This window comes from Emydura macquarii, unplaced genomic scaffold (genome assembly GCF_026122565.2).
Source record: "Emydura macquarii macquarii isolate MOO-44397 ecotype Brisbane River unplaced genomic scaffold, CSIRO-AGI_Emac_v2 contig_691, whole genome shotgun sequence".
NCBI lineage: Eukaryota > Metazoa > Chordata > Testudines > Chelidae > Emydura > Emydura macquarii.
In genome coordinates, this window is record NW_027130828.1 from 12572265 (window position 1) to 12599125 (window position 26861).

The 26861-nt window shown below is 46.4% G+C and overlaps 3 protein-coding genes across 4 annotated transcripts in view; 1 reads left to right on the top strand and 2 right to left on the bottom strand.

Moving 5' to 3' along the window:
• Positions 1-5176, bottom strand: part of EEIG1 (estrogen-induced osteoclastogenesis regulator 1) — a 44571-nt gene extending 39395 nt beyond the window's left edge. Inside the window, exons 1-2 of the mRNA XM_067542136.1 lie at positions 5111-5176; positions 3510-4257 (exon numbers count right to left, since the gene is read on the bottom strand). Of these exons, the coding sequence (XP_067398237.1) occupies positions 3510-3655 (146 nt within the window). The 5' untranslated portion in view covers positions 3656-4257; positions 5111-5176. The remainder of the gene's footprint in view (positions 1-3509; positions 4258-5110) is intronic.
• An 8257-nt stretch (positions 5177-13433) lies between these two features.
• NAIF1 (nuclear apoptosis inducing factor 1) lies at positions 13434-17773 on the bottom strand. The gene is made up of 2 exons (XM_067541621.1): positions 17263-17773; positions 13434-15868 (listed from the first exon to the last, which is right to left on the bottom strand). Exons 1-2 carry the CDS (start codon positions 17771-17773, stop codon positions 15396-15398), a joined length of 984 nt encoding a protein of 327 aa, XP_067397722.1. The 3' UTR covers positions 13434-15395.
• Positions 17774-18779: 1006 nt separating this feature from the next.
• Positions 18780-26861, top strand: part of SLC25A25 (solute carrier family 25 member 25) — a 31394-nt gene continuing 23312 nt past the window's right edge. For both annotated transcript variants that reach the window (XM_067542140.1, XM_067542137.1), the window contains exon 1: positions 18780-19170. In XM_067542140.1, the coding sequence (XP_067398241.1) occupies positions 18889-19170 (282 nt within the window). In that variant the 5' untranslated portion in view covers positions 18780-18888. The remainder of the gene's footprint in view (positions 19171-26861) is intronic.

Genomic DNA, 26861 nt, shown 5'->3' on the forward strand with positions numbered 1-26861 from the left:
AGTTGCCATGAATGCATACGTCATGCCGGTGCCTTGCTCTTTATTTTCTATTTTGAATACTTGGGAGGCACTTGGATACAACGGTGATAGGGGACCTTAAATACCTTGGTTAGTACATAACAGAGGTATATTGGTAGAGCTGTGTAGGAAAATTTGCACAGCACCTGCTTGCCCTACGCCTGGCTTTAAACAGCACTTTCCTGAACACCAGGTTCTGTACTTCAGCTAGACAGCACTAAACCAACACAGATACAATAGCCTGTAATTCTGCTAGAGCACTGCAAATGGACATTGATAAGATAAATCTTATCCTCACAGGACCAGTCCAGGATGCACTAGGAGAGGACTTGATTAAGGGGAAAAAAGTGAAAGGGAATTTACTGCTTGCAAGTTCATACTTTAAGACAGTCAAAGCCTAATGCAGCCCACCAAGCCAGCTAGTGTGGAAAAAAGGGCACACTTCTGAAAATGAGCACGCCAAACCAGTTGGAAATGCTCTCGGGAGTTGGGAGCTTTTCCAGGATATTCTGAATTCCTAAACGCGTTAAGTCTTAATGCATTTTGGACAGGTTCCCTTTGGAGGTAGGCTGTTTTGTTTCTACCTCTGCCAGAGGAGCTACTGGCTATAGTTTCAGTCAAAGGAGGGGGTTCCGGACTCCGGGAGTTAACACTTTCTGGCTGGAATCTGCATGCCCCATAACCCAGATAGGCCTCCCTCCCTCCAACTCTATTGCAGGGAACAGTAATATGTCTCTGCAGCTCAGGCTGGAATGGACTTGGAACCAGGGTATGGTGCTGGGACATGGGAATAAAGCTTCCTAACTTCTCCTTTACTCACAATTCTGGTTATTAAACTGCGTGATCAAGTCAATTTGACCCATTTAATGCTACTAAGTGACGGATCATATATGCCTCCTCCCCTAACTCTCACCAAACCTTTCACACTTGTGTCCATGGATTCCTTAACTAAAAGCCCATTGCAAATACTGGCAGAAAAGTCTCTCTTTTTCATATCAGGTTCCACAACAAGGAATTCTTCCACAGAAACCCAAAAAAGTGCTCCTTCTACACCAAAGATTGGCCCTATTCTGGAGAAATTTCCTTATGGGTTTTAAAACTGGTTCCGCTAAACCACTTTTAAAATCCATTACACGTCTTTCCTATTGCACACAGGATTCCTTACCCAGATGTTGTTTTCATCTCACTTCTTTCAGAAAAGTGCATGGTTGGAGAGCAGTGGCAATTGTTCTACTTGGCCCAGTCACACAAAAGTTCTATAGAAGGGAATATATCTTACTGCCAAGGAAAGTCAGAATTTACAAGTTGTACATGGGTGTACCACACAGCCAGCAACACAGTGAGAATCTCCTTTACACCAAATGGTTTGGCAACAGAAACTCTGCCCCAGCAAGCACCTCGGACTCCAGTCTCTTTTGGAAAAGTTTTGGTACCAAAGAAATGATCACAGACTCTAGCTAAATTCTTAGTCACATACAAACTTCCAATTCAGGATGGATATAATCTCTCTTAATTCCCCCAGATCTTTCGAATTTCAAAAGGGTCACAGTTAAATGGAAAAGCAGTAAACTGAAAGTCAAGGCAGGTCTGGGGGATCTTCTGTACAGGGTATTCCTTGACGATCACCACTTCTTACAGTTAGAGAGACTGCAAGAGAAAGAGCTCAAATGAATCAATACCACTGAGCCGAGTACTTTTCTAATAGGAACACATTTCCACATGCTTTCAGTTAAACCAGAGAGAGGCTAGGTGAAAGGCGGCAAACCCAACATCCAGCTTCCCCTTTTGCTGGATTATGAGCACAATGAAGCTGAGTAAGTGTAACATATACATTTGGTTTAAATTACAGATGATTTCTCTGCAGTTACATGAACATGCTGCATGCTGAGAAAACTCCTGAACCCCAAAAAGCCAAAAAAAGCCAAAATACCAACCCAGAAGGCTGGCAGTAGCACCAAGCCTGCACTCCCGCAACTTGCTTTCTATGACAACAGGGAGAAGCTTGAAACCCAGTCTGGGAGACCAAGTCCACCTGGCATAGTTTCCAAATGAATTAGCTGACTTAGGAAGCGAAGGAGTTAATTCCTTCCTGCACTTACATACAGCTCAAATTCCTTAGATAAGCTACTTCTCCGGAACCCAGGGATCTAACACTGGGGAGAAAACGACAAGGAGTTGTTATGATAGACTTTTTCCTCAGAGGAACTCGGTTAGGTTAGCATCTGCTTTTCCAGAGGGGTGGCAGCTCCCAAGGCCTTCTATTGGAGATGGGGTTGCTCTTCTGCAAAATCAGGCCTTGGTGCTCTGTTGCAAGGCTGCTCAGACACACGTCCACGTGTTTACAAGGTCGAAAAGGTTTAATTTTGGCCAATAAAGACCCCCCCTCCCGGAACAGAACAGCTCTCATCATTCTCAGCATACAGTGCCACAAGAGAATTGCCTTTGTGGACTCAGTTTTTCCTGGAACCAATCAGCACTAAGAGCCCAATAAGTTACCTTTAAATAAGATTAATTATGCTTGGGTTAATAAAAATTTAAAAAAAAAAAAAAAACAGACTTTGAAAGCCGCTGAAGGCTGTTAGAGCGTACTGAGGCAGTAAGACTGCAAGTCCAGGGCTGTTTTGGAATTTGTGTTGGTATAGCACTAGGTAATAACCAATGTGCATAGCTGGCAACAAAGCAGATTTTGATTAGCAGTTTGTAGCAAGAGTGGGGCCAGAGACCCCGGAAGCAGGCAGAGAGAGAAGCCAAGCCAACCCAAAAAGGGGGAAGGGGCCTTATAAAAGAATCCTACAAAAGTATTCCAACTATCACAGATTACATTGCTGCTGCAGTACTTGGGTCCATTAAAAAAGTGACAGCAAACCGGGAGCGGCACTCATTTGAGAAGATAAGCCCTGGCTTTGAAACTAACAACTTTAACCTCCCAGGCAGCTGTATTCCTTTTCATGGTAATTTGCTATGCAAAGCAAGCTATTTCAACCCTTACCACGGACAGTAATTCAGAAGCAAACAGGGAGAGCAAAGTTGAGCAGGGTTTATTTGTTCAGTTTAGATGCAATTTCCTACTGAGTTAAATTTCTCATTAGGCACAAGCACAGTATGGTTTGTTCTTTCATAATAGTATGTGTGAGCTTTTTTCTGGAGGGGGGGGGGGGGGAAGAATTGTGATCCAAAGTGTTCATCAAAAGCCCCCAATATCTTTCAGAAATGTCACCCCCAAAAATCTGAAGGATTCAATCCAGTTCTGATCAGAGGCCACACACATACAGCTGGCCAAGGATACTAGGCTCAGGGCTCTCCAGCTATGCTCAGATGGGGGTAAAGAGACGAGAAGTGGCCTGTGGGTCCCTACAGCAGGACTATTAAAATCACATGGAAGAGGCAGGCAAGTGTTAGCAACATACTAAACAACTCAGTTCAACACATTTTAACCAGGAAAGGAGGAGTATGAAGATGGGGAGAAGAGAGAATTACACAGAGCTTCTTACCTGGAAGACAAGCTAGCAAAGTCCCCTCCATCCAGCAACCTAATTTTGCAGAACAGAACACCATTCACAAAGGGAACAGCAGTCAGCTCCTCCAGGGTGAAACTGGTCTGAAATTTAAACTTCTTTTTCTTCATCAAGAAAGCCATGGGCAGGCTCAGTGAGAAAAGCCCAGGAACTCAGAACAAAATCAGAGAGGAGCTGCTCAAAATGCACACAGATAAACAGAGGAAGGGCAGCTGTTTCAGGAGTGGAAGAAGAGAGTGTAAATTTCAGTTCAATTGCAATGACTGCTCAGCTTCAACTGCACAATCCTCTTCTCTCTTTGGTGATCGGATCTGGCTGTGGGATCATTGCCCTGGCAGGCTTCAGGTGAGGAGGAAGAGGACAGAGTAAACCTCTGGAACATCTCCAAGGAGGAAAAGCAGGGAGGAAAAATCCAAGCTCCGGACCAGCAGGAGCTCCCCTGGCTGCAGCTCTCCTGTTTAGAGGTTGTGGTGCTCTGTGTCCATCAGGCCCCCTTCAGAAACCATCTCTGATAACAAGTCATCCTGAATTAGTCTAGCTGAAAAAAATCTTAGATCTGCAGACAGCACATTCACGGCTTCCTAGTTTCAGTCTCCGCCCCTTGTGTGACAACTTTACACAGGTCTCTGCTGTCTGTGCTACTGCTCCAACAGGTCTCCAATGTCAGGTAGGGAGGGAAATGAGTAAATTAGTCCCAGCCAGTCCTTGGCTTCTCCTCTGAAATCTGTTTAGGTGGATAAGATTTTGTTCAACGTCATTGCAATCAAAGGAGAAATGCAGTTAGCCTGCTTCAAAGATCCCTTTCCCCCCTTTCTGCCTACTGCCATCTTCACCCCCCCAGGTTGCTCTCTATTTTGCAAGACGTATTTTGCACTAAGCTGTTCTATAACAATTTTCATCCATAGATCTCAAAGCAACAGTTGATCTGGTGGAAAATGGACAGAAATATTGGTGGAATGGGCGGGGAGGGGAAATCAGAGCTGGTTGGGAAGTTTTGATCTTTTTTACTCCTGCCCCACCCCAAGAAATCTGCAACCCCCCCGCCGTTTCCCCCACCAGTTCTAATCATAAAGCGTTCCCACTGGTTCAGGTGCAGCACCAGCGTGAGTCCGAACCCGTGCAAAGTTCCTGCGGCCGGACCCATCTCCAGCGCTGTGCCCAGTGACGCGCTGCTCAGAGGGGACCTGGCTGCAGAGGCCTTGTCTACACTAGGGCTCGGACGCCAGCCCAGAACCACGGGGGGGGGGGGGGGTCGGTACCGCTCCCCAGCCCAGCCGAAGGCCCAGAGCTACTCTCGGATACATGCGATGAGCCCTGCGCGGCCTCTGGTGCCGGCGGCCTCGCCGGGGACCACAGCGGCAGGAGCATCCCGGATCCTGCCACAGCCCCCGCCCGCCCCTGCGCCCCCCCGCCCGCCGCGGAACCGCCTGGCCCCGGCGCTGGGCCCCGGCCCGGTTCGAGCTCCCGGCCCGGTTCCGCTCGGCCGGCCGCGCCTCTGCACCGTCAGCAAAGCGTCCCCGACTCGCCGGGTAGGTGCGCGGCGCGGCGCCAGGCCCCGCCACCGGCCTCGCTCTCACCGTTTGCCCGCTCCCCGCAAAGCCGCCGCCGCCGCCCGCTCCCCTCCACCGTCCGATCGCAACCCCTGCTACCGCTACGCTAAGTGCGCCGGCTACGCTAATGACGTAGATAGCGGCGGGGGCCGAGCGGGCCCGCCAAGCTTCGAGAATACCAAAGCCCAGACAACATTCCTCCTCCCTCCCTTTCCCACGGGGGCCGCAGGGAGAGCGGCGCCATCGGATTGGGCAGAGGCAAAGGGAGGGATTCCTAGGCGTGGGTTCGGATTGGCTAATACAGCACAGCTAGGGGAGGGAGAGCGAGCTAGGGGTTCAGTGATTGGGGGAGGTAACTGTCAGTCTTATTAAAAACATCCCCTACCTCAAGATTGAGATGGAAGAGAGAGGGGAGGGGGAAAGAGGAGATAGACAAGGGGGGGGGAGGAGAGAGGGGAAGGAGGGGGGAGGTGAAGTGGGGGAGAGAAAGAGAGGATGAGACTAAAGGTGGAGGAAAGCCTGCCTGGCAGATAAAGGGCAGAAGAGAGGGGGCTGGGAGCAGGCAGGAGGAGGAGAAAAGCTAGGTGGGGATAAAAAGATGTCAAATGGAGAGCCGGTCAAAGAAAAAGAGGGGACAGGACCTCACAGGCAATGGACAGGGCAGCGTCGCCAGTCGCTCAGCACTCACGGCCGGCTGCCCCCCGATCGCGAGACCAGCTTAGAAAGCCTGAGATTTTTAAAGCACTAATACGTTTGGGGGGGCTGGTTTGTTTGCCGCTTGGGAGGCGAGACCCTTGGGGGTGCACTCGTGTCATGTTTTGTAGCTTTTCTCTGCAACCATGAAGGTTAGAAAGTTACTTTTATTTTTAAAGGAAAGCTGAGCCTCCCCTAATCCCCTGACTGCAGGAGATGGTGCCAAGATCCTCAAAGATATTAGGTGCCTAACTCCCATTGATTTCACCTAAATACCTTAGGGGATCAGGGCCTGGCTCTTTTAAAAAAAAACATCAATATCGTGAGGCTTGTGATAACTGTTATTGCTAACAACAACTCTTATACCTAGCCCTTCTGTAGCTCCTTACATTTACTGAGGCCTTAATTCACACAGCTCTCTCATCCCACTTACTATTACTGGCCTGAATTCAGGAAGGTCCTTAAGCACATTCCTAACTTGAAGCATGTAAATAAGTTATATTACCGTTTATTATTTATTTGTATTGTGGTAATACTAAAGAGGTCCAGTCATGGCCCAAGTCCCCCCTGTGCCAGGAGCAGTAACAAACACAGTACAAAAGATGCTCCCTGTCCCAAAGAGTTTACAATCATTTTCGCTTAAGGGCCTTCTAGAATCAGGACTATTACCCACATTGTAGAGATAGAGAACCTGAGGCACAGAGAAGGGAGGTGACTTGCCCAGTGTCGTACAGCAAATCCGGCATAGACAGGATGAAAACCCAGGAGTTGCCAATCTCCCATTGCTCCTGTTAAACATTTAGAATCACTGCCTCTAATCCAGTGGTCCCCAAACTTTTTCTCTCACCCCCCTCTTACCAGTAATAGAATGTGTCTGGGCCCCCCGCCAGGCCAGGAGCGGGGGCCAGTGGCCAAAAGCAGGGGTCAGAATGGGGCTGGGTGGCGCTCTCTCCCCGGCCCCTCATGGGGGCTGGTCTAGACCCTGACACACCCCACCAGATGTTTCTCCATGCCCCACAGTTTGGGGACCACTGCTCCAATCACTAATGCTGACAATAGCAAGAATTATCAAATTATTTCCCCCCAATATGAAACCTTTTTACAGTGACAGAAAAAGCACATGGAAACTTACTTGAACCCAGTGATATTTTCAGGTCTGATTAGAATCAACACTTTGCCATGCTGGTTTTTGCTACATTCACAGGGATAAACTGATTGCCAAATTCAGGATCAAGAATTATTTTTTTACTCCCAGCCTCTTGGCAGGGACCTATGAGGTGAGTGTGATGGAGTGGGTTAACCTTCCAGCACAGCACTGAGCAGGGGGGATACCCTTTTTAAGATTAAGGGGTTGTATTCCATGCCCTATAAACTGATATCTTGTGCTTACAAGGGCTGACAGACATTGGTGGATATTGACCCTTTCCACCTCCTATTTCTTTATTTAATAGAAATGCCATGGTGAAGAATCAAATCCTCTGGACATTTTAAATCTGCAAAGCTGTGAAAGAGGGGAAGGGGGAGCCTTATAGAATTTTGGAAGCATTTCAAAGTCACCTCTTCTGCAAGCTTTCTGTAAGGTCCACTGTCCGAACTCTGGTGATTCCACTTCCATCACTAGAGAAAGGATTAATCGTCTCTTTAGTAGGGCACTAGGGATATCTATTGTGATGCACTCTAATAAATAACTCCCTTAAGGACTTCTCTCCTTTGTTTACAGCAACAGGGCTGGATGTTAACATTTACAGAGATTTTAAACCTTGGTGTTCTCACGCATATTTATTCAATAGCTTTGTCAGAAACATCTCTTGAAAACCTCAATGTTTGCTTTATAATTAATTGAATAATGTGCCTGACGTTAAAAATAAATTAACTTGGAGAAATGCCCAGAGAATTGCATAACAGTCTGTAATATCACAACTGTAGTTGGATTCTCAGGAGCATGTATATGTCCCCCTAACAAAAGAAGTATCATGAAACCGGGATTAAACTCTTGGGACACAGATTCTTTATTAGTCTGAAACTCTCCATGTTGGCATTTCTGTATTTTTACTGCACATTTGTGTCTTGATAAATTAGCATCTTTAAAGGGCCAGGAATTAGGAAAACATGATTTGATGTATACTGTTGAGAGAAGATGTAATTGACTAGTTAGAATTCCATGTAGACATTATAGGAAATATAATGAATGCATATGGCATCTCCAAGTTCTTTGCTCTTCAAACTCAGGCAGGTGCAGAATGCTGCGCTCCCACTTCCCACACATGAGGAGAAGCATGGCTATATCACCCTATTCTCAGCTCCACTGACATCACCTTACTTTCAGCACGCAGATCAAAATTGCTCACTTTGGACCAAATTTATTTGTAGGGTAAATTCATATAAATTAAGGGAGTTATCTCAGACATTAAACTGACCCATAGGGCCAGATCCACAGGTCTGTCTATGCTATGTTCAGCTAAGAACCCAAGGAAGGGTGAAGTGAAGCGAGGCAAAGATGTCTTTCCCTCCTCCCAGTTCCAAGGAAAGCCAGGGTTTGACTTGCTCCAAAGCACAAGTTGTGTTTGTTTGTAACTGCCCATGGAGCGCACTACATTTTGGACACATTTTGTTTCATTTCCTGAGATGCCCCTTATTATAAGCATGCGGAATTTGTACGTTTCTACATCACTTCTTGATTCCATCACACTAAAGGAATCCCCAGCTGCTGAGGATCTGACCCATAGTTTTTAAGCCCCTATTGCCTTGCTCCATCCTTTCTTAAATACTGACCTGCTCTTTCTTCCTCAAAAGCGATTATATATCAAAGGAATTCGATGGTTTTTGTATGGCACTCTCGTTACACCTAATCCAGTGAACAGTATCTAGCTCTGATATCTTTTGTTTCTAAGGAAAACAGTATTGTGCCGAAGAATGTGCTACATCAGCTTTTTCTTGTTAGACAGGAGGTTTGGAGGTGACCTAATCGAAGTGTCACAATTATGGAGGTGTGTGATAGAGTTCACTGGGTAGCAGGATGTAAAAGTGAGGAAATGGAGAGTGAATTCAAGCAGAACAAGCAGCTGTGAAGTTGCCAAGTAACGGCTATGAATGATTATGGGTAAGAAATAATTTTAAAAGACAGAAATATCTTTATTTTGAGAGGGAGGGGAGCGGATTGAGGGAGATAATGAGAAAGCAAGGAAAAACTGAGCTGAGATAAATTGAAAGGGGACTGGATTGGGTAAAATTAGTTAGTTAGTTAGATAGATAGATAGAGAGATAGATAGATAGGGTCAGTAAAGTGTGAAAAGCATTTGGGGATCTAGTCCTATTACTTAACCTGGGGGTGGTGGTCTCCAATCAGATCACTAAGCCTTGTAAAATAGACAGTTTCCTCCTCTGGAAAATATCATTGGAATAATCCATTTGGACTAGCAGCCAAACACTGAAGACTTGGAAACCAAATTATATAGTCATTATTACAATAAAAGCATAGTAATGGACCTGTTCCAGTACAGTTTATAACTACAATTATAATAGCTTTAATGAGTTTTCAGTGTTATTGTACAAAGAATATAAATGTTACTACAAAATGCATTATGCTGTATAAATGTATTCTTCATACTGCTGCCAGTTATACGCCTAGAATGCACCTGCTTCAGGTAGCGGTACCAGATACTGTGGGATGGGTACCTGCTCTGCTTCTGCAATGCTTGCTAAGTGCTCTGTGTGGGACAGTAGTGACCTCACACCAGGATGGCTAGTGGGAATACACTGCATTGTTGCACCTCTCCTCACTAGGGCAAGCCGCAACAGAGTAAAGTGTCTCGTGCAGACGAGGCCTCAGTGTCAAGTTACTGCAGAGATGCACCCCATTTATAGAGCTCAGGACTTGGAGAGCTATTGGGAGTGGTGCAAAGGAAAATGTATGTTTATCCTCATTAGGTAGGATTATCCTATGTTACTGAGTTACTCTAAGCTTGTATCTTCTCAGCTTAACTTAATAACAGACTGTGAGCTCCTCTTTGATCTGTTTGTATTTTTGATTAGCTCTGTATGTTAATAGTATTTATGATAATAAAGGGCCATGAACTGATTTCACACTTACCATGCCAGCCAAGTGCAGAAGAGCTGCACACTGGGAACACAGAGAAGCTACAGTGGTATACTCCTGGTTTGAAGGGACTTGGGACACCGCAGTTATGGAGAAAAGGGAGTACAAGACCCAACTCTCCAGCTGCCTGACCTTTCTTATTTATTGGTATTTATCAGTATTTCCCCTTTGTGTTTTTGGTATGTTAAGTATCTCATAGGAAACCCATTCAACAGAAAAGAATTAAGTTAATTTGCTCCTTCTGATATATTCAAACTTGCATCTGCAGTGCCTGAAGCCTTTGTCTTGTTTATAGAATACAATCTTATGTTTGTAGCACACTGCAATGGTGTGGTGCATCCACTCTAGTTGTGAACTTTTGCATCCATCCCCCAGTTCCCGGCATGGCTCCTTAGAGTCTCACACAAGCAGGTGCATGATGACCATGGCACATAACATCCATTTACACCTATTCCCATTTTGATTTGTTCCAGTAGGTGTTGCAAATGGTTCTGTCTTACACAAGGAGGTGTGCATGTGGTGGAAGGGGTAGGAGCTAGATCCATCACACTCAGACTGCTGACGCTATCATGACAGTCACCAGACCTCCATTCCCTCTTCACCTCTCCTCCATCCACTATCAGATCAACTTCGGGCCTGTATGTCCACAGGCTGTTACAGTGAGTGCTGCCACCTTCAGATGGTGCTTGGGAGGGCAAGGAGCTTGTGTTTTTCCTTACTGTTAAGTCTTTTGATGATGTATTATGCTGTTGTAGTTTTTCCTCTCTTGATTTCTTTTGTTGATGTTGTAGTTGTTTTGCTGCTCTAATTGTTCTCTTCTCCTTTTTGTGTCCCTTTAGGATGCTGAGACAGGGGAGCCTCGTGGCTGAGATGTGTGCTTCACAGAATCATTGTTACAAGTACTTTGAAAAAAGCGAGAAACATACATAAAAATATTCCAGGGGGAGGGAGATAGACAATGCTAAACTCCTAACTACTTCAGCCTTGATCATATCCTTACCTTCTGTCTCATCAGTGACTGACCTGCCTCAGGGTCTGCAGACCATGGATATCCCAGCCAACATTAAGCCTTGCCACCTCTGCCGTCTCCCTAATAATAAAGGAGTTTGGCTTCTAAAGCTGTATTTTCTTAATCATCAGGTATTGCCGTGAGGAAGAAGGAAACAGCCTTGTCTATTAAGAGAGAGCTCAGGGAAGAAAGAGATTACCGGAGAGAGAAGGGAAAGCAGGCTTTCCTGTACGAACTCAGGTTCCGGTCCCAATCCATGCAGGCAGATCCTTATGCTCATACGGAGTCTTGCTGAAGTTAATGAAGTTCTGCACAGGCACGGGGGTCTGCCTGTGTGGATCACCTTTCAGGATTGGGACCCAAGTGGCCATGTGTCTCACAGGTTACAGATGAGGGAAGCCTTTATTGAACTCTGGTTTTACTGCTAACCATAAAGTGCAACTTGGAAGCAGCACTAATAATTTATTTGGCAGTCTCCTGCCAGTTACTTTCAAGAGTGTCATACAAAAATGGAAGGGCCTTAAAAGCTTAGACTTTCATACTTAGCTAAACAGAACAGGCCAAATTCATACCTGATCTAACTTCACTTGGAGTTACATCAGAGATGAATTTGGCCAAAATAGGTTTGACAGTTAAGCTTTAAAAAAATATAGTGCAGGGGAAAAAAATTAGACAAAAATTCAAATCATGGTAATTTTGCACATTTCTTATCACTTTGCCAGTTACTAGCTACCAAAACTATAAAGTAACTTAAATGCACACCAGATATATATGATATACAAACATATTTATGTGCTATACTTATCAAAACCTTTGATTTCCATCCCTTTGCCTGTAAATGCATAACATCTGTCATTGTGGCTTGTACATCTCCTTTATTCTATAGTAAACTTGTTTACTAGAAATACTGAGCATTACTGAGCACGTCAAAAAAGGGAGTTCCAAATAGTCAAGCTCTTTGTCCTTCTGTTTTTGCTGGAAGGTATGTTGTTTTGCATTCCCAGCCAGCCGGCCTTTTCTTTGGACACAGGGCTTTTTCCCTGTGTTATGCTGAGTTTCTTTCTTTCCAGCTTGTCAGCCTCAAAAAGGAGAAAACTGTGAGAGGATAAACCAATAGAATCATAGGAGGTAGAGATGGGGAGGACTTGTTAGATCAATCTGGTGTGGTGCGTTGGCCAGTTCAACTGTAAGGCTCTCCTGCTGTAGGATTTTAAATATATACGTTAATAATTGTTTGTTTGTGGATGAACTGAGATCTCAGTGGAATGCCAGGCAATCTGGTATCCTAACTGCCGCGATTTCTCCATTCTGTTATATGGTGCCATCTGCAGGAGAGAATCGAAATGAATTCTGTACATCACTAGCCAGATGAACACCTTTAAAACTATGTATTTGTCCCAGGGGTGGATTGGCATGTGTAAAGCAGCCTGACCCCCCTGGTAAATGGCCTCTGATGGACCAGCGACCACTTCAAGGTTTATTTCCTGAACCTCCAACACTAAAAATTTGTGCTGTATACCACTGACAAACTAGGAATCCCAGTAGTGTGTACTCTATAGCATTTCCTAGGTGTGGTGATTTATGATACAGGCCCTCAAATCACATTTGTGTTATACTCTTTCACATCTGTTGTGTCCTGTTGGAGAAATCCTTGCCTGGTACATTCCTGAATGGCCTGACATTCCAGTCCAGGCAGCTGGCTACTGAACTCTCCAGTTCCAAAAAGAGCAGCATAGTTGGAGCCCAGATCAGCATCCTAGATGCTTTGTTTCTCATTTTCTGTCACTGTTGGGTACTACTTTTGTATTCAGTCAACATAACCTCTTCCCACCCAACCACAGTTTGGGATATCTTTTTGGCTGCTTCCTTTTACTATCTAGTTTTCAGCTTGGATGGGCAACTTTTTCTTTATTCCTCATAGGGCTCTAATGAACAAGTAACGACCAATGGCTGAGCCCCAGGTAGGCAGCTTGTACTATATTTAAAATATTGCTACAGTTTGTTAAATGAGTGAGAATTTATGTACACAATTTACAGCTGAATGCTATTGATTTGAGTTAGACCTATATTTATCCTTAACTGACAGATAAATTGGTGTTTCCAAGTGCCAGACATTCAACTATCTGTAGCAATAACAATTTACAATAAGATGTACTACTGAAACATCACGAGGGGCTGTATCATTGAAAGAGTCATTGTAAATCAATTCGAAAGCCTTATAAATGCCAGCACTTTGTCCTCTATTATTCTAGGATGTTATACTTTATCCAGCTCATGGTAGACATACAGAGTAGTAATCGCTACTACAAGATAAGATAGCAGAAACTATTGATATTATTTGAGAAACAGAATGTGATCATAAAACTAAATATTATATATGACGAATCATGTGCACAAGGGGAAAGAGTTAAGGTTGCTGAAAGGAATGTGCAACCTTAAGTTTGGTATTTCCTGACTTTTGAATCCTTTTCAGCCTTGTGTCATCAGTCTTTTCCTTGGAAAATAATGATATGTTGAGGCAATTTACAAAAAAAATCATTTTTATTAAAAATTCATATTGGTAAAGGAGGGCCCATTCTTTTCACAAGTGAGGTAAACCGATATGATGCAGCGTGTGTTTTAAATATAAACTGCAATTAGGTCACTGATTTGATTCCACAGGGTTTGAGAGAAATGAGCCAAGCAAATTGTACTGATAGATGGTGAACAAGGTGGGAAAGCCATTGATGGTGCTGTCCTGACTCAGAATGGAAGACTGAATGGATGGGTCAAGGATCTTCCATGGGCCAAAGTTTTCAAACCACACTGTTCACCATCCCTCCTTTCAAGCGACAGTGAAGCTACCAGTACAATGAAGGTTATAAAATATAGCAATATCCCATGTACTGGGCTAGTTAAGGGCCCCATTAATGTTTCCATCATAAAAAGATATATTTAGGGATTTATAATTTAGTTGTACAAATTCATTCCATCATGAATTTCAGCTCACCACTTCTCAGCCCTGCAGAGAGATCAACACCAAACATAACAACATAAAAAAGAAGTTCCATTTTGATGGTAATATTTGGCAAGTATTAACACATAATTTCGACTCATTGGTTCTGCAAGTGGGGTGGGAGGTAGGGGGCTAAAAGAAGTTAACAATGAAAAAAAATGTTTTTAAACAAATCAATCAGCTTCTACACATGTAGAGGTGAAGCTTTTCATCTGAAATAAAAAAATCTTTTTTCATGTATGAAGTTGGTGCATATCTGTAACAACCACATTCGCACCACCACGTTAACTTCCTATGAAATTAAGGGCTCTTACTTAGGTCCAGGCCCAAAAAGCCAGAACAACTCAAAAGGGATGAAGGTGTGAAGCATCATTTTCCCCCCCCCCAATATAATCTTAAGAAAAAGATTTGGGGCCAAATCCCACGGTCTTTAGGCAGTCAAAATGCCTGCTGAAGTCAATGGTATATTGACTAAAGACAACAGAATTTGTTTCTAACTCCTTAAAACTACAAAACAAATTACAAAACCGTAAACAAAAACAAAAACCTCCCATACTGTTAAAATAGTAAGTAGTTGACGAACTCACTCAAGCAAAGACTTTCAGAATTATGACTGCTGAAAACTCCATATTTTTCCCACCTTGTTGTGGCAACATATTGTACAGGTTTCAAACTATATTGCAGTACATAGTCCACTAGGATAGAGTTTCATCTATATGTAAACCTTACCAAATGAAATTCATACTTAGTCATTCCCTTAAGTATTACTTTGAGACATTTGAAATACACATGTAAAAGCACCTCCTCTAGCTTCAGATGAAATTCACCACTGTGCAGAGCGCCAGCATGAGGTCCATGTATAACTTCAGCTCTCAAAATAGAGTTTAAGTGGACTTCTGTGCGATTTAGGTTGTGCATATGCCTTGTGCTGGTCCGCTGTACAGGGATGACTTTCACCCTTAAAAAGCAACATCCATAAACCTCCAGCACAGAGACATTGCTGCATCACCTCAGGTACCATATTATTACTCTACAAATGTACAGCAAGAGATAGAGTACAGGGGAGTTAATGCAGTCCTAACAGAGTATCTGGGCACCTTCAGTGCTGAGATGTGACTGCAAGATCCTCAGCATGTTAGGAGTCAGATAAAGACTGCATGTCTTGAAAAGGGATGTCATTTTTTAAGATAGAAATAAAAATAATCGTCTTTTTATAAATCAATGTGGAAAAAAATTATTATTATTTTTTTTTTAAAAAGGAACCAAATCCCCTAACACTAAGTTCCAAGTTTATCACACATCCTGGCTGTCATCCTGGATGTTGATTCCACAGAAGCAGATAGTGTAGGATCATCACAGAAAAAGGAAGCTGTCCAGGAGCAGCTTTTGACCCCAGAGGGCTGGAACTGAACCAGTCCACAATGACAAGAGTCAATCTTGTCCCTCCTACCTCTGGCCCAGTGCGTCCAACAGTAGCAAAAATAGCTCTTTTGAGAGAATAGTCCAGTAGCTCCTAATCTCATTGAATGATGCTGTCTTGTTGCCCATTTTGTGCCACGTGGCTGGGGTCAGCAGTCACTGATGGATTGGGTGTATTACTTTGCAGGAATCGACGGAAGTCCTTGATCATGGGGCGTAGGATCTGGATTAGGACACTCAGAGCAGCCTGGGTCCCTTCCATAGCCTGCGCCTGACGCTCTTGTGCACATGCCTGCACCTCTTGAGAGCGACGGATCATTTGCAGCAGGTCATTTTGCTGTTCCAAGTGCTGGGCGATCTCCTTCACGTGCAAGTTGGTCACTCGCTGCTCCTGCAGGAGCTTGGCTGAATTTAGGGCAATTCGGCTCTTCAGCTCCTGGGGTTTCACAGATGCCTCAGCTTGATGTGCCATCATCTCCAAGGGTGCTTCCGTGGTAACAGTTGTGGGAGCTTCTGTTGTGCAGTACTCCACCACTCCATCCTCCAGACTATGGTAAGTTGTCTCTGCAGGAACTAGGAACAAATAAAAAGAGAGGTCAGAGGCTGCAGTTCTTGGGTGAACATGTCTATAGGACACCACTGACAAATGATCGTGCCAAGACTTTAGTGCCTGCTTAAGGGGAAAACAGAGAAGATTGTGCATGAAGGATCCTTCCCCTGAATCTTTCCCTAGGCCTATAAAACACAGGGTCAAAAAGAGTAGGGAATACCTAGATATACCATTTCTCAACCTCTCAGTTCAAGAGGACCTTTCCACGCAACATTAACAAACAGACACAAAGGACAAGTAAGATGCAATGGCATTGGTCAGAATGTCTGACTGCTCAAGTATCCGCTGAAACATCTCCAAAGACCCAGAAATAGGTTTCTAAAGACAGAAGGCATAGAAATGTGTTTCCATTTTCTGTAACTCACAAGGGATTGGGGGATGGTGGAAGAGCTGGGAGTGGCCATAGAAGATACAAATCTATTAATCTCAAACTCTGCAAGACAAATTAGATTTCACTCACTCATCGTAGTATGAAAACAGCTACGTGCTGCTGTTTCAACTAGCATTTCTCTGAACATCTAAAGGTCTAAAGGAAGATCTGCATAAACTAACTTAGCTAATATATATACAGCCAGAGGTCTCTGTAGTCTCCTATTTTGCTCCATTCTGTACACTGGGTTTATAGACAGAACATAATGAGCATCCACTCAATGGGAAGAAAAGCATATGAAAGACATCTGAACAGATAAGTAAAGAACTATGTAGCATGAGCTTTTATTTTGGGCTAGAGAGCTCAATATTCAAGTTCTTTCTTTCCCTACTAAGCCCCCCTTAACCCATCTTTGCTCCCGTTTCTGATTGGTTACCCTACTCACAAGCATGCATCAGCTTTAACCTCAGAGAACTGTGCTGTAGTTACTGATCATCCTATGATACAGCCTTCCAGTCACCAGTAAGGGAGTTTGAGGGTGGGGAATGGCATTCAATGTCCCACAGAATCAGTTTTTGCTTGGGCTGGGGGGAGGGGGGTGGGAAATCAGGCCAGGAGTTGTGTCTGCCTCTGCTGTTATCCCCCAGAGGGAGGCTGGGGCAGCCTGTTTGTTGCAAAGGTGCACTGGGATGCGAAGTCCACAAAAGGCTGCTTGCTTTCCTTGCTCTTAAGACTGACCTTGCTCTCCAACAGGGGTGGCTTTTAGTACCTGCATATCCTGCACCTGCCTCTCTATAACGCCCAGGCTTACAGGGGGTGCCATTTTCACTATACCGTAGAAGGTGCCAGGGTTTAATCTGACGACCTCTTGGGGAATGGAAGCTGCTCTCTATGGGTACCAGAACCCCTTCTTATTGTTCATGGGAGAATTGCAGGGAGACCTGAATGGCCTTCTGACCCAGAACCTTCAACAGGGGCAGCACTCACTCTGGGTCAGGGTGACAGTGGTGGTGGAGGCTGCGATGGGTATCTCAGCACCATCCCCGGCAGTGCAGTCCCCAGTAGGCAGACTGATGATGGTGGCTTCTCCCAGCAGGTTGCAGATGCGCTGCTGCATGGGGGTGAGTATGACAGGGGTCGCGGCGGCACCAGTTGGGTCCTCGCCGTCCTGGCTCTCGCCGGCTCCATCCTGTCCTACGCCGCCCCCTTCCACGGCAGCCCGGACCTGCGCCACTTTACGCCGCACCTCGGTCTTGAGGTCCGACCACTTCTTCTTGACCTCTGGCAGCTCGCGGCGGCAGGTGGCCACGGCGTTGACGCGGCGCAGGATGTCGTGCCAGGCGGCGGCCTTGGCGGCCAGCGGGACCCCGGCGTTGAAGTGGTTGATGAGCAGGTGCTTGCCCCGCTCCAGCTCCTCCACGATGATCTCCACCTCCCGCTCCGAGAAGTTCATCTTACGCTTCTTGGCTGGGGGGGCTGGGGGCGAGGCCATTGCCATGGGGTCACGGTGATGGGGGGGAGGGGAAGATGGGGGGGCTGGCCCTGGGGGAGCTGGGAGCTCAGGGAGGGCTGGGGGGAGGGGGAGTTAGAGGGGCCTGGAGGCCTGAGGGGGAGCTGGGGAGGGGCCCTAGAGGTGCCTGGAAGGGCTGGGGGCCTTAGAGGCCCGGGGGGAGGGGGAATCAGAGGGGGGCTAACAAGGGCCCTGAAGAGGGACTTGGGGCCTAACGGAGGCAGAGGAGGGGGGGATCCAGGGGCCCCGAGGACCTAACAGGGTCTGGTGACCAATAGAGCCCGGGGAAAATGGGGGGCCCCCAAGGGGCCCTGGGGTGCTACCCCCCTTCAATAGCGAAGGATACGCAAATTGCGTACCGCGGCCACCCCAGCAAAACGGCCTCCGCCCTGCGGCAGTGGCGTAATGGCTTCTAGAATCAGCCCCTTTCCTGCCTCAGCCCATTGGGCCCCTCGCTTGCCTGTCAGGGAATAGGTCTCACCTCCCGCCGCCGGAACCATTGTCCTATTGGTCAAAGGGGATGTTTGTCAGGAGTAGACCCCGCCTCCCCTCAGCGCCGTTCCAGCCGCGGGCCGGCATGCTGTCTGTCAGAGGGTGTACCCGCCTCCAGGGGCCACCGCCACAGAGCATTGGATGTCGTTCCTGCTCGTCAGATCTAAGGCCTCCCCCACTTGTCTGCGGTTAGCGTCTCAGCCCATTGGGCCTGTCGTCGCCTTACCCCGCCTTCCGCCGCAGCTTTACCAATGGGAATTCTCCGTCAATGGGAGTAGCTTCCGAAATCCTAGCACCTGCGTGGGCGTTCCTTCATTCTGATTGGCTGAGACGAAGGCGTGCGTGTGACGTCAAGGTAGCCCCCCCCACTACTCCATGTTTTGATTGGCTCATAGCTAGGCGCCGGCGGGTGCGTGGGTTGCGTGGTGTATCCTCCGTGCTGTCCTCGCGTAGCGCTCCCCGTACGAATAGGGTGCTCCGAATGGCTAGGACAGGGTCACGTGGCCGTCTGGGCGGGCGGCGCGAACCGGAAGCGGGTTGAGTCACTTCCTTGCCGCGGTGGGGGGGCGCCTCCTGCCATTTGCCGGCAGTTTCGCGAGTCGCGCCGGTGGATGATGCCGGGGCCGCGCCGCTCGCTGGCCTCTCCGGTGGTGAGCGGGGTGCTGTGCCCGTGCGGCTCTCCGGGGGCGGCAGCCGCCGCCGCCGCCACCTCGGCAGCGGAGTCGGGCGGGCCGGGGCCTTGCGGTCGCTCCCTGTGCGGGGGCCCGGAGCACCGGCGCCTCCACAGCCTCTTCCAGAAGCTCGACGTGAACCGCGACGGCGCGCTCTGCGTGCACGACCTGGCGGTGGGGCTGGGGCAGCTGGGGCTGCACCGCAGCGAGGGGGATCTGTGGGTGAGTGAGCGAGCGAGCGAGCGCGGGGGGCCTCGGGGGGGGGGGTGGAGAGAGGGGCCGTGGCGGGGCTCGGCGTGCGGATTGCGCGCACCCCCGGCCGGGCCGGGCAGGGGAGAGGGAGGCTCTAACGGGTGAGTTGTGTGGGAAGGGCGGGGTGATTGATTGCACGTGCTGGGGGGGGGGCGTGCCCGTGGGTGAGTGATCGCCGGGAAGGGAGGGGGGTATGCCCGGGGGTGGGGTGGGGAGGGGGGGAAGGGAAGGGCGCTCCCAGCTGAGTGACGGGGGAAGGGCGGGGGGATTGCGTCACGCCGAGGGGGGAGGTCTGGGGGCTGGTGTGCCTGCGGGTGAGTGACCGGGGAAGGGGGATTGCATCATGCTGAGAGGAGGGGGGGGGAGGTTGCCCCCAGGGGGTGGGGGAGGGGGATTGCATCACGCTGTCCCCAGGGGAGTGGGGGAGGGGGGATTGCATCACGCTGAGGCTGGCTGCTCTGGGTGGGGGTGGCCTGGACAGAGGGTGCAGCAGCAGCACACCTAAAGGGTGTCCGGTCTTTGCTGAGAAGTTGCATTCTGAGGGAGAGCCTAGGCTAATTTGGGGGCTTCAGAGGGAGAAAGTTGGGAGGGTTTTTAACTGAGAACAGTCCATGTGTGTATGTGGGAGGGGGGGACTGTGGGGGCTGATGGATGCAGGCCCTAGAGACAAGTAGGGTTTGGGGTCCTGTGGGAGACTTTCTGGCACTCAAGGTAGTGTGGTGTGCATGCAGGTGATATGTTAATGCTCTTTTCCAGCTCAATCCCTTTTGTTTCCAAGGGGACCCTTTCCCTATGGAGAGGTCATCCATAATCCTGACCCAAAGTATTTTGCTAAAATAACTGCTTACCTGTGTATCTACCCTGCCATTCACTGTCTGCCTATCCCATGCTGATGTGGGGGTACAGCTTTGGCACCTGCTGGGTGCGTTAGATGGGGGTGGGCAAACTTTTTGGCCTGAGGACCACATCTGTGTATAGAAATTGTATGGTGGGCCATACAGAGGGGCAGGAGGGAGGAAGGGCAGGGGGAACTGCATGGGTGGGAGTGGCTGCCATGCAGCGCTGCTTGGGGTCCAGAGCAGCTCCAGTCAGGGTGCCACTGGGCCCATGTGGTGGGAGAAGGGCTGGGCCACAGTGTGGGAGAGGGGTAGGGCTGGGAGGGGGGAGTGGCCTCCACGTTGGCTGCTGTGCCCATGTGGTGGGAGAGGGGCAGGGGGATGATGCAGGGCTTGGAGGGGGAGCAGCCACCGCTGTGCCACACAGCTTGTTCTGCAACCTTTCCGTGGACCACTGGTTGAGCTGAAGGGCCTGATGGAAAGCTCAGACGGGCAGTAGATAGACTAGATACTGTTACTTGGGAGCAGTGCATATAGCATTGCTCCATAAATGTGCCTCTCAGAGCAGCTTTGGTTTTGGGTAGAGGAGCCTCCCTGTAAGGTTAGTCTTAGGAGAGGAGCTTTCCCCCCCCCCCCCCGGCGGCCAGATGGAAGGAGTTCAGGAGGAGGCTACCTCCCTCCTTGCTGATCTCCTGTCTCCCTGGCTGCAGCAGGGAAACCCCATGTGTTCTGTAGCCCGGTGTGCTCTCCCTAGGCAGTGGCTCCCTTCTGCAGCCAGGGGGATGGGACATCAGTGCTCCCCTCCTTCTGGCTCCAGCAGGGACCCCAGCATCTAGGGACCTAGGCAGAGCACTTTGCTCTCTGCTGGAGCCGGGGGACAGGAGTGCTGATCTCCCCTCCCTCTGGCTCCAGCAGGGATCCCAGCGCCTAGGGACCCAGGCAGAACCCTTTGCCATACTCCCTGCTACAGCCAAGAGGAGGGGAGCTCTGATCTCTGTCCCCTTAGCTGCAGCAAGGAGCCTGTGTTGATCTTTTAGCCCCATGGCAATGCGCTCCTCATGGGCCCTTAGACAACAGCTCCCTTCTGCAGCCAGCAGGAGGGTAGCGATGGGCCACTTCGAAAGCCGCCATTGGTTGGGAACCACTAACTAGACTTACTAACATTTGTATGAGAACTGTTCTCACAGGGTTTTTTCTGAAGTGATATTTTCTTCAACCATAATTTCATATTAATAGTTTTTTACCTGAAAATTTTCCTTAACTTTAAAAAAGTGTAAGAATGCTTCAGTTACCTGAAGATCTTGCAAGCTGCATAGATACTATGATGAAACTTAAAGCTGTGCAGGTATTTTGTTTGTGACAATAACTCTGGGATCCTGTAATCAGTGAATCTCTGCACTGAAAAGTGTTTAGGTATGAAACCTAATCTTAACATCAAACTATAAATCATCTGCATGTGCCCTCATAAAATGCCTGACCTGCTGCTCTTCCTGGGCTCTGAACTTCTCACTCTCTGGGAGAATTGTGTTGGATTAGCCAACAGAACATTCTGTGCTCGCATCTACGTGCCTGGGCAGTTTAGCATGCAGGCCCTTTTCTTCCTCTGGCAGCGTCGTTATATCTGACTTCACATTTTCTATGAGGGCTTGTGTGTGTGTGTGTGTGTGTATGTATGTATCTCACATGAGATGAAAACTACCATATTGCAGGAAGCCCATTGAGGAAATGTTCACAGAGGGCAGGAATATATGTTTTTAATTGGGAAACAGGCTTCATGAATCCAGTTTGTCTAGCCTATTCAGTGAAGCCTCTCTCCTTTGTCAACATTGTCCCTTCACCTGGACTCACTTTTTCCTCTTTCCTCTCCTGTTATTACCTTGTTTATCCCTACTCACTCTTTCCCCCACTAAAATCTCCTCTCAGCAAAGCTTGGGCTTCTGGATATTCAGAGTTTGTAAAGCGTGTACTAGGGTGTTGCACATTTCATAATAATGCATCCGTTGGGGCAATATGTGCTTCCTAATAAATGCATTAGTTAAGATGCAGAGCTGAAAATGTTGCAAAGCTTTGAGTATGTGAAAACAACCCTTCAATAGATGTTTGTTCAATTTTTCATTAAAATTATGTTTTGATGAAAATATTCCCAACTTCTGAGAGAAATGTTTCCTGTTTCCCATTTTTTTAAAATTAGTTCCCCTTTTTCTCTTTCTTAAAACTAGCCAGAGGCACCAGTACTTAGGCAGGGACAACTAATTTGGAGTTAAATTCAGAGACTATGTTAAGTGAAAGTATTGGTATCCCTATGTCTCCAGACATATGTGGCTCAGACTGTGCAGGAAAATTCTGCTTGATCATAGTTTCACAAGTGTGAAACTTCAGGTGGGTTAGCTTTGGATCAGCAAAACATTTTGTGGCTCAGACACCTAGCATTCTTATTTCCTACCCACTAATCAGTTGCAGAGTTGAGGTTCCACTTCATTTTTTGGGGGGCAGGAGAGGAGAATTAATCTTGTGAAGGAAGGCTAGTGTCAGCCTTAATTGTGGATCAGACTGATATCTCTCAGTAGTGTTAGTGAGTTAAAAAACCTGCTTGCCTTAAATGAGTTGGATTGTTGCATAACAACACTGATCTTGTGATGAGTGTAAATTGCAAGCATTAAAACAGTATAGGTTCTTGGGCAGTACTCCAACTACCTTTGTTTTCTCTCGATGAAAACTTTCAGGTGCAGAAATTATTTTTGTTGCCTATTGCTGGTACAGAATAGCTGCTGCTTTTTATTTCAGAGGTGGCTGTGATTTAGTGTTGGGGGAGTTAGTGCATTACTTTAGCATCCTTCAGATGAAAGTTGCAATGTAAATGATGTGGTATTATCTATATGATTACTTTAAAACTATTCAGCCTATATATTACCAAACCACTATCTCTGACAGTAACACAAACAGTGCAGGATGATCAAAAATACTGGTTTCAGTTGTTACACTTTTCTAAATAATAGTTCATTTTCAGTGTTTAGTATGAATCAAACCCTAGCCATATACTGTACTTGCATCAAGAGCTAAGATGTGAATTCAGTAACTGTATATATACTCATGAAGGATCTCAGCTATTAACTGTATAGGGACCACTCTTCCATCACTTGATTGCAGCAACCTCTGGAGTAAAGAGCCAGTCATTCTCTATGCAACACTACATAAGCTTTTTAGGAGGGGAAGTCAAAAGTAACTTCTCCAATTGATACTATAGGGTGCTTAGATGGGACATTATTTTGACTTGCTTGAGTAGTATTTTGATCATTTGGGGCTAAGCTCCTCATATTTTAAAAAATACTCTATTAAAAAGGCATGTTTTTATTGCTGATGTATTCATACTGCTAACATTCATTTTTCCTACCAATCATAATCAATTGCAGGGCTGGAGCATCCTTCCAAAAGTGCATCTTTGCTGCTGAAATTAAAGCCAGTTGAACCAGTGGAATTTGTTGGTCAGCCAACATGCAGAATCTGACGTAGTAATCAGCTTGATCTGCAGTAGCCTCTTCTATGATGGTGGAAAACTCTTCACTTGGACTAATTAATGAATATTTCATAAACTAAGTCGAGCACAACTCCTTCTCTTCTCAATCACAACCGTCTGTTTGCCTCTGCTCTCTGTAACTACGATGTACTCCTTCACCCTGAGCTTTTTCTCTTCCCACATCTATATCAGCAAATCTGCCTGTCCGTCCACCTCAGTGGCATGTTCCCTCTGATGCTGCTTCAGTTCTACCTGTGCTGAAATCCTCATCTGCTTTCATCTCTTTCCTTGACTAAGGCAACTCTCTTCTCTGATCTCGTCAAGTACCAGCTCTCCAGGTTCAAGCATGTGAGTTCTGCTGCTCTCCTCGTATACAAAGAAGCATGACCGCATTGCTCCAGCCACAAAATCCACTGATTGCAGCTTGCTTCAGGCTCCAGTTCAAAATTGTTCTCGTATTTAAAGCCCACCATGGACTTTTTCCAAATGTCTTCAAATAACTTGTCTGTTTATGTCCTGTCTGTGTTAGTTTTTATCACTTGCCTTTTGATCATAGCAACTACTAGCCAGACTAGTCACCTTGAATTTTCTGCTTAATCAGTCCTTCGTCTCCTTTCAGATCTCAGCTGAAAACATAATTTCCCTTGTTACTAACTTAAATTTCTTTCTCCTTTTGAGCTTTATCTCTGTAATTGTTCAACCCTACAAAATGTTTTAGGCTACAGTTTGTTCGTGATTTAAGGGTAGAGAAGGCAGGAAAGTTTGTATTTTGTTCCAAATAATAAAACAAAGTGCAACCCCTCCCTCCAACAAACCACACAAAAAATCTTCCATCAGATGAAGATACCTGTAACCATACATTTGGTGGGCCCAGTGAATGACCAAGTTCTATCCACTGTTTAAGCTGAAAGTATTAAGATCTGGATGACACCAGTAGGTGTTCTTTAATCCAGGCTGCAGTGTTTCTAAAATCCTGTGTATGTTTGATAAAATGTATTTTACTATATATGTTATGAATCTTTCTCCAGAATGTACAGAACTTTGAGGGATATGTGACCTAATGATTCAACATTAACTGGACTAAGGGTTTTGAAATATGTATGAATTCAAACAAATAAATTACAAACTGTTTCCTTTTTAAATGGTGGACTATGGTCCATTGCTTGCTTTCAGGTATTTGCCAACAGTTCACTAACCATCTTGGGGGCGTATTGTGGATGTTCTAAATCAATTCAGACAGCAGTCTTGCATGTTCGTGAAATTGTTCTCAAGCCTAGGTTAGTGTATCACTTTTGGGTATAACCTTCCTTGAGCTGGTAAGCAAATAGGAATACATTTAAAAGAGCTCTAGAGAACGGAGTACTTCTCCTGTTGGCGGATGGCTTGATGAAAACTCTGTTCTGTTCTCATGTACCAGGGCATCATGGTGCCAGTTCTGTAGGCATGTGGGCTAGAATTCTTTTAGCTGCAAATGGTATCCTAAAGCCTTGTGCAGAATAGCTGGAATACAAAACTTATGCTGTGTTCCTCAAGTGGGGAGCAAAATGAACACTTTGTAATCAATCCAAAGAGTTCCTCTCAACCAGAGCAAAAACTCCTTGCAGAGGAACTTGTTAATTGGCCTTGGGACAGGCAAATCTTGCAGTTGTGGTGTCCTTCTATTAAAAGATTTGGCCAGTAGCCCTGCCAAGACAGGAACTGTGCAAGGGGATTGATTGTACCTGTACCTGGAGAACTGTTTGGCATGTTCACTGTGTGCCTTGATCACTCTGCGCTTACCCACAGAGCCAATGAGAAGTTCAGCTGGGAAGTAACGGGGGTCTTCAACACTTAGGGCTTGTTCAATATTGGTGAAAATCATCAGCTGCATTGTTTGGGCCCTGTGCTGGCCATCCAGAGGTTCATCTTGGTTGCTAGAGGAATAAATGCTGTAGCATATTGCTAGCTACACTCTGTGTCTCAGAGTAGCCAGGGAGAGAACTTTTAAATGCACATACAGGAGATTTCCCACCCCTTCTTGCCTAATTAAATGAGCAGAGCACTTGGTACTCCAAGCAACATATGCAATACCTGGTGTCTTATGCTGGGGGAATGGGGGGGTGTCAGATGTGCTGTCTTATTGGGATGTGATCCTGGAACATTCTTTCAATTAAACAGATCACTCTGTAGTCTGCATTTCCAGCAAATTGGAGAAGGTTGATGCTTGTTAGGTGTCTTCAGCTGGAAGAAGCCTCTGTTTAAGCTCAGGCCTGACCTTTATGGGATGTAGAATTAGCAATGCCTCTTACATGAATTTTTAATGTAAATGGTATACAGTGAGGGAATGTTGCTTGTAGAGATGTTTTCTGTGTGTTCCTGAGATGTATATTCCTGCTGGATAATACATGTTCTAGATTCTCCACCAAATGGGGCAACTGCAGAACAACTCAGCCGACCTGCAAGTACAACCTACAGAAGGAAAACTAAATCACAAGAAGCTACAGAATCAAAAACACATGCAGCCTCATTCTATAGCAAATGGCTTTGACCAAATGGCATGGGCAATGTTGTTTTTCTAGGACCTACTCCATGGGGTAATGAATAATTAGTGAGGAGAACTAGGCAAACAAGCCTCAATGTCTGCTTTTGGGAAGCTGCCTCTCCTAGTCCTGGCTGTAAGTGAGGACTGATACACAGGGAGTGGTGGTAGGAAACAAAATACTCATCAAAATAAAGGCAGACAAGAGGCCAAGATATAGGGCCACCCACTGGTATTCTTCCCATTAGGAAAATAAATGAAAATGAAAAGTCAAGAACCTGCCTAAAAGTAAAACAGACTCACAAATGGCTGGAATAGCTCTCAAACTGTTTCAAGAAGGATATGGGCTGTTGTTCAGAGTAAATTTAATAAAAGGGTGAGAGTTGGCGATCCATGTTGCCTGTGTGGTATATTATAGCATCCAGGCTCAGCCTCACATGTTGTTGGGTAACTTTGTCACCATTCACTGATAAGATACCTGTAAAAATCTTTGTTCTTGTGTATAGTCTCACTACAGGTGGTGTGTTCTGGCTCAGTGGCCAATGGACAGCTGGGGGGATGTTTGGGAAGTGTAGCATCTTTCCCCAGATTAAAGCTCAGCAGTTGATAAGTGACTGCAGTCTCCCCCACATCAGCATGGAATGTAAATGAAGTTTTTTCAAAGTTATCCATGGGATAAAGCTAGTCACATGACAGCTATAGGGGGGTTCAGAAAAGGATTCTGCAGTAGGGTCTCTAATCTGTTAGATTGAGACTTGTGGAATGGCAGGATCCTTTGGTATCTGTGTTGGGC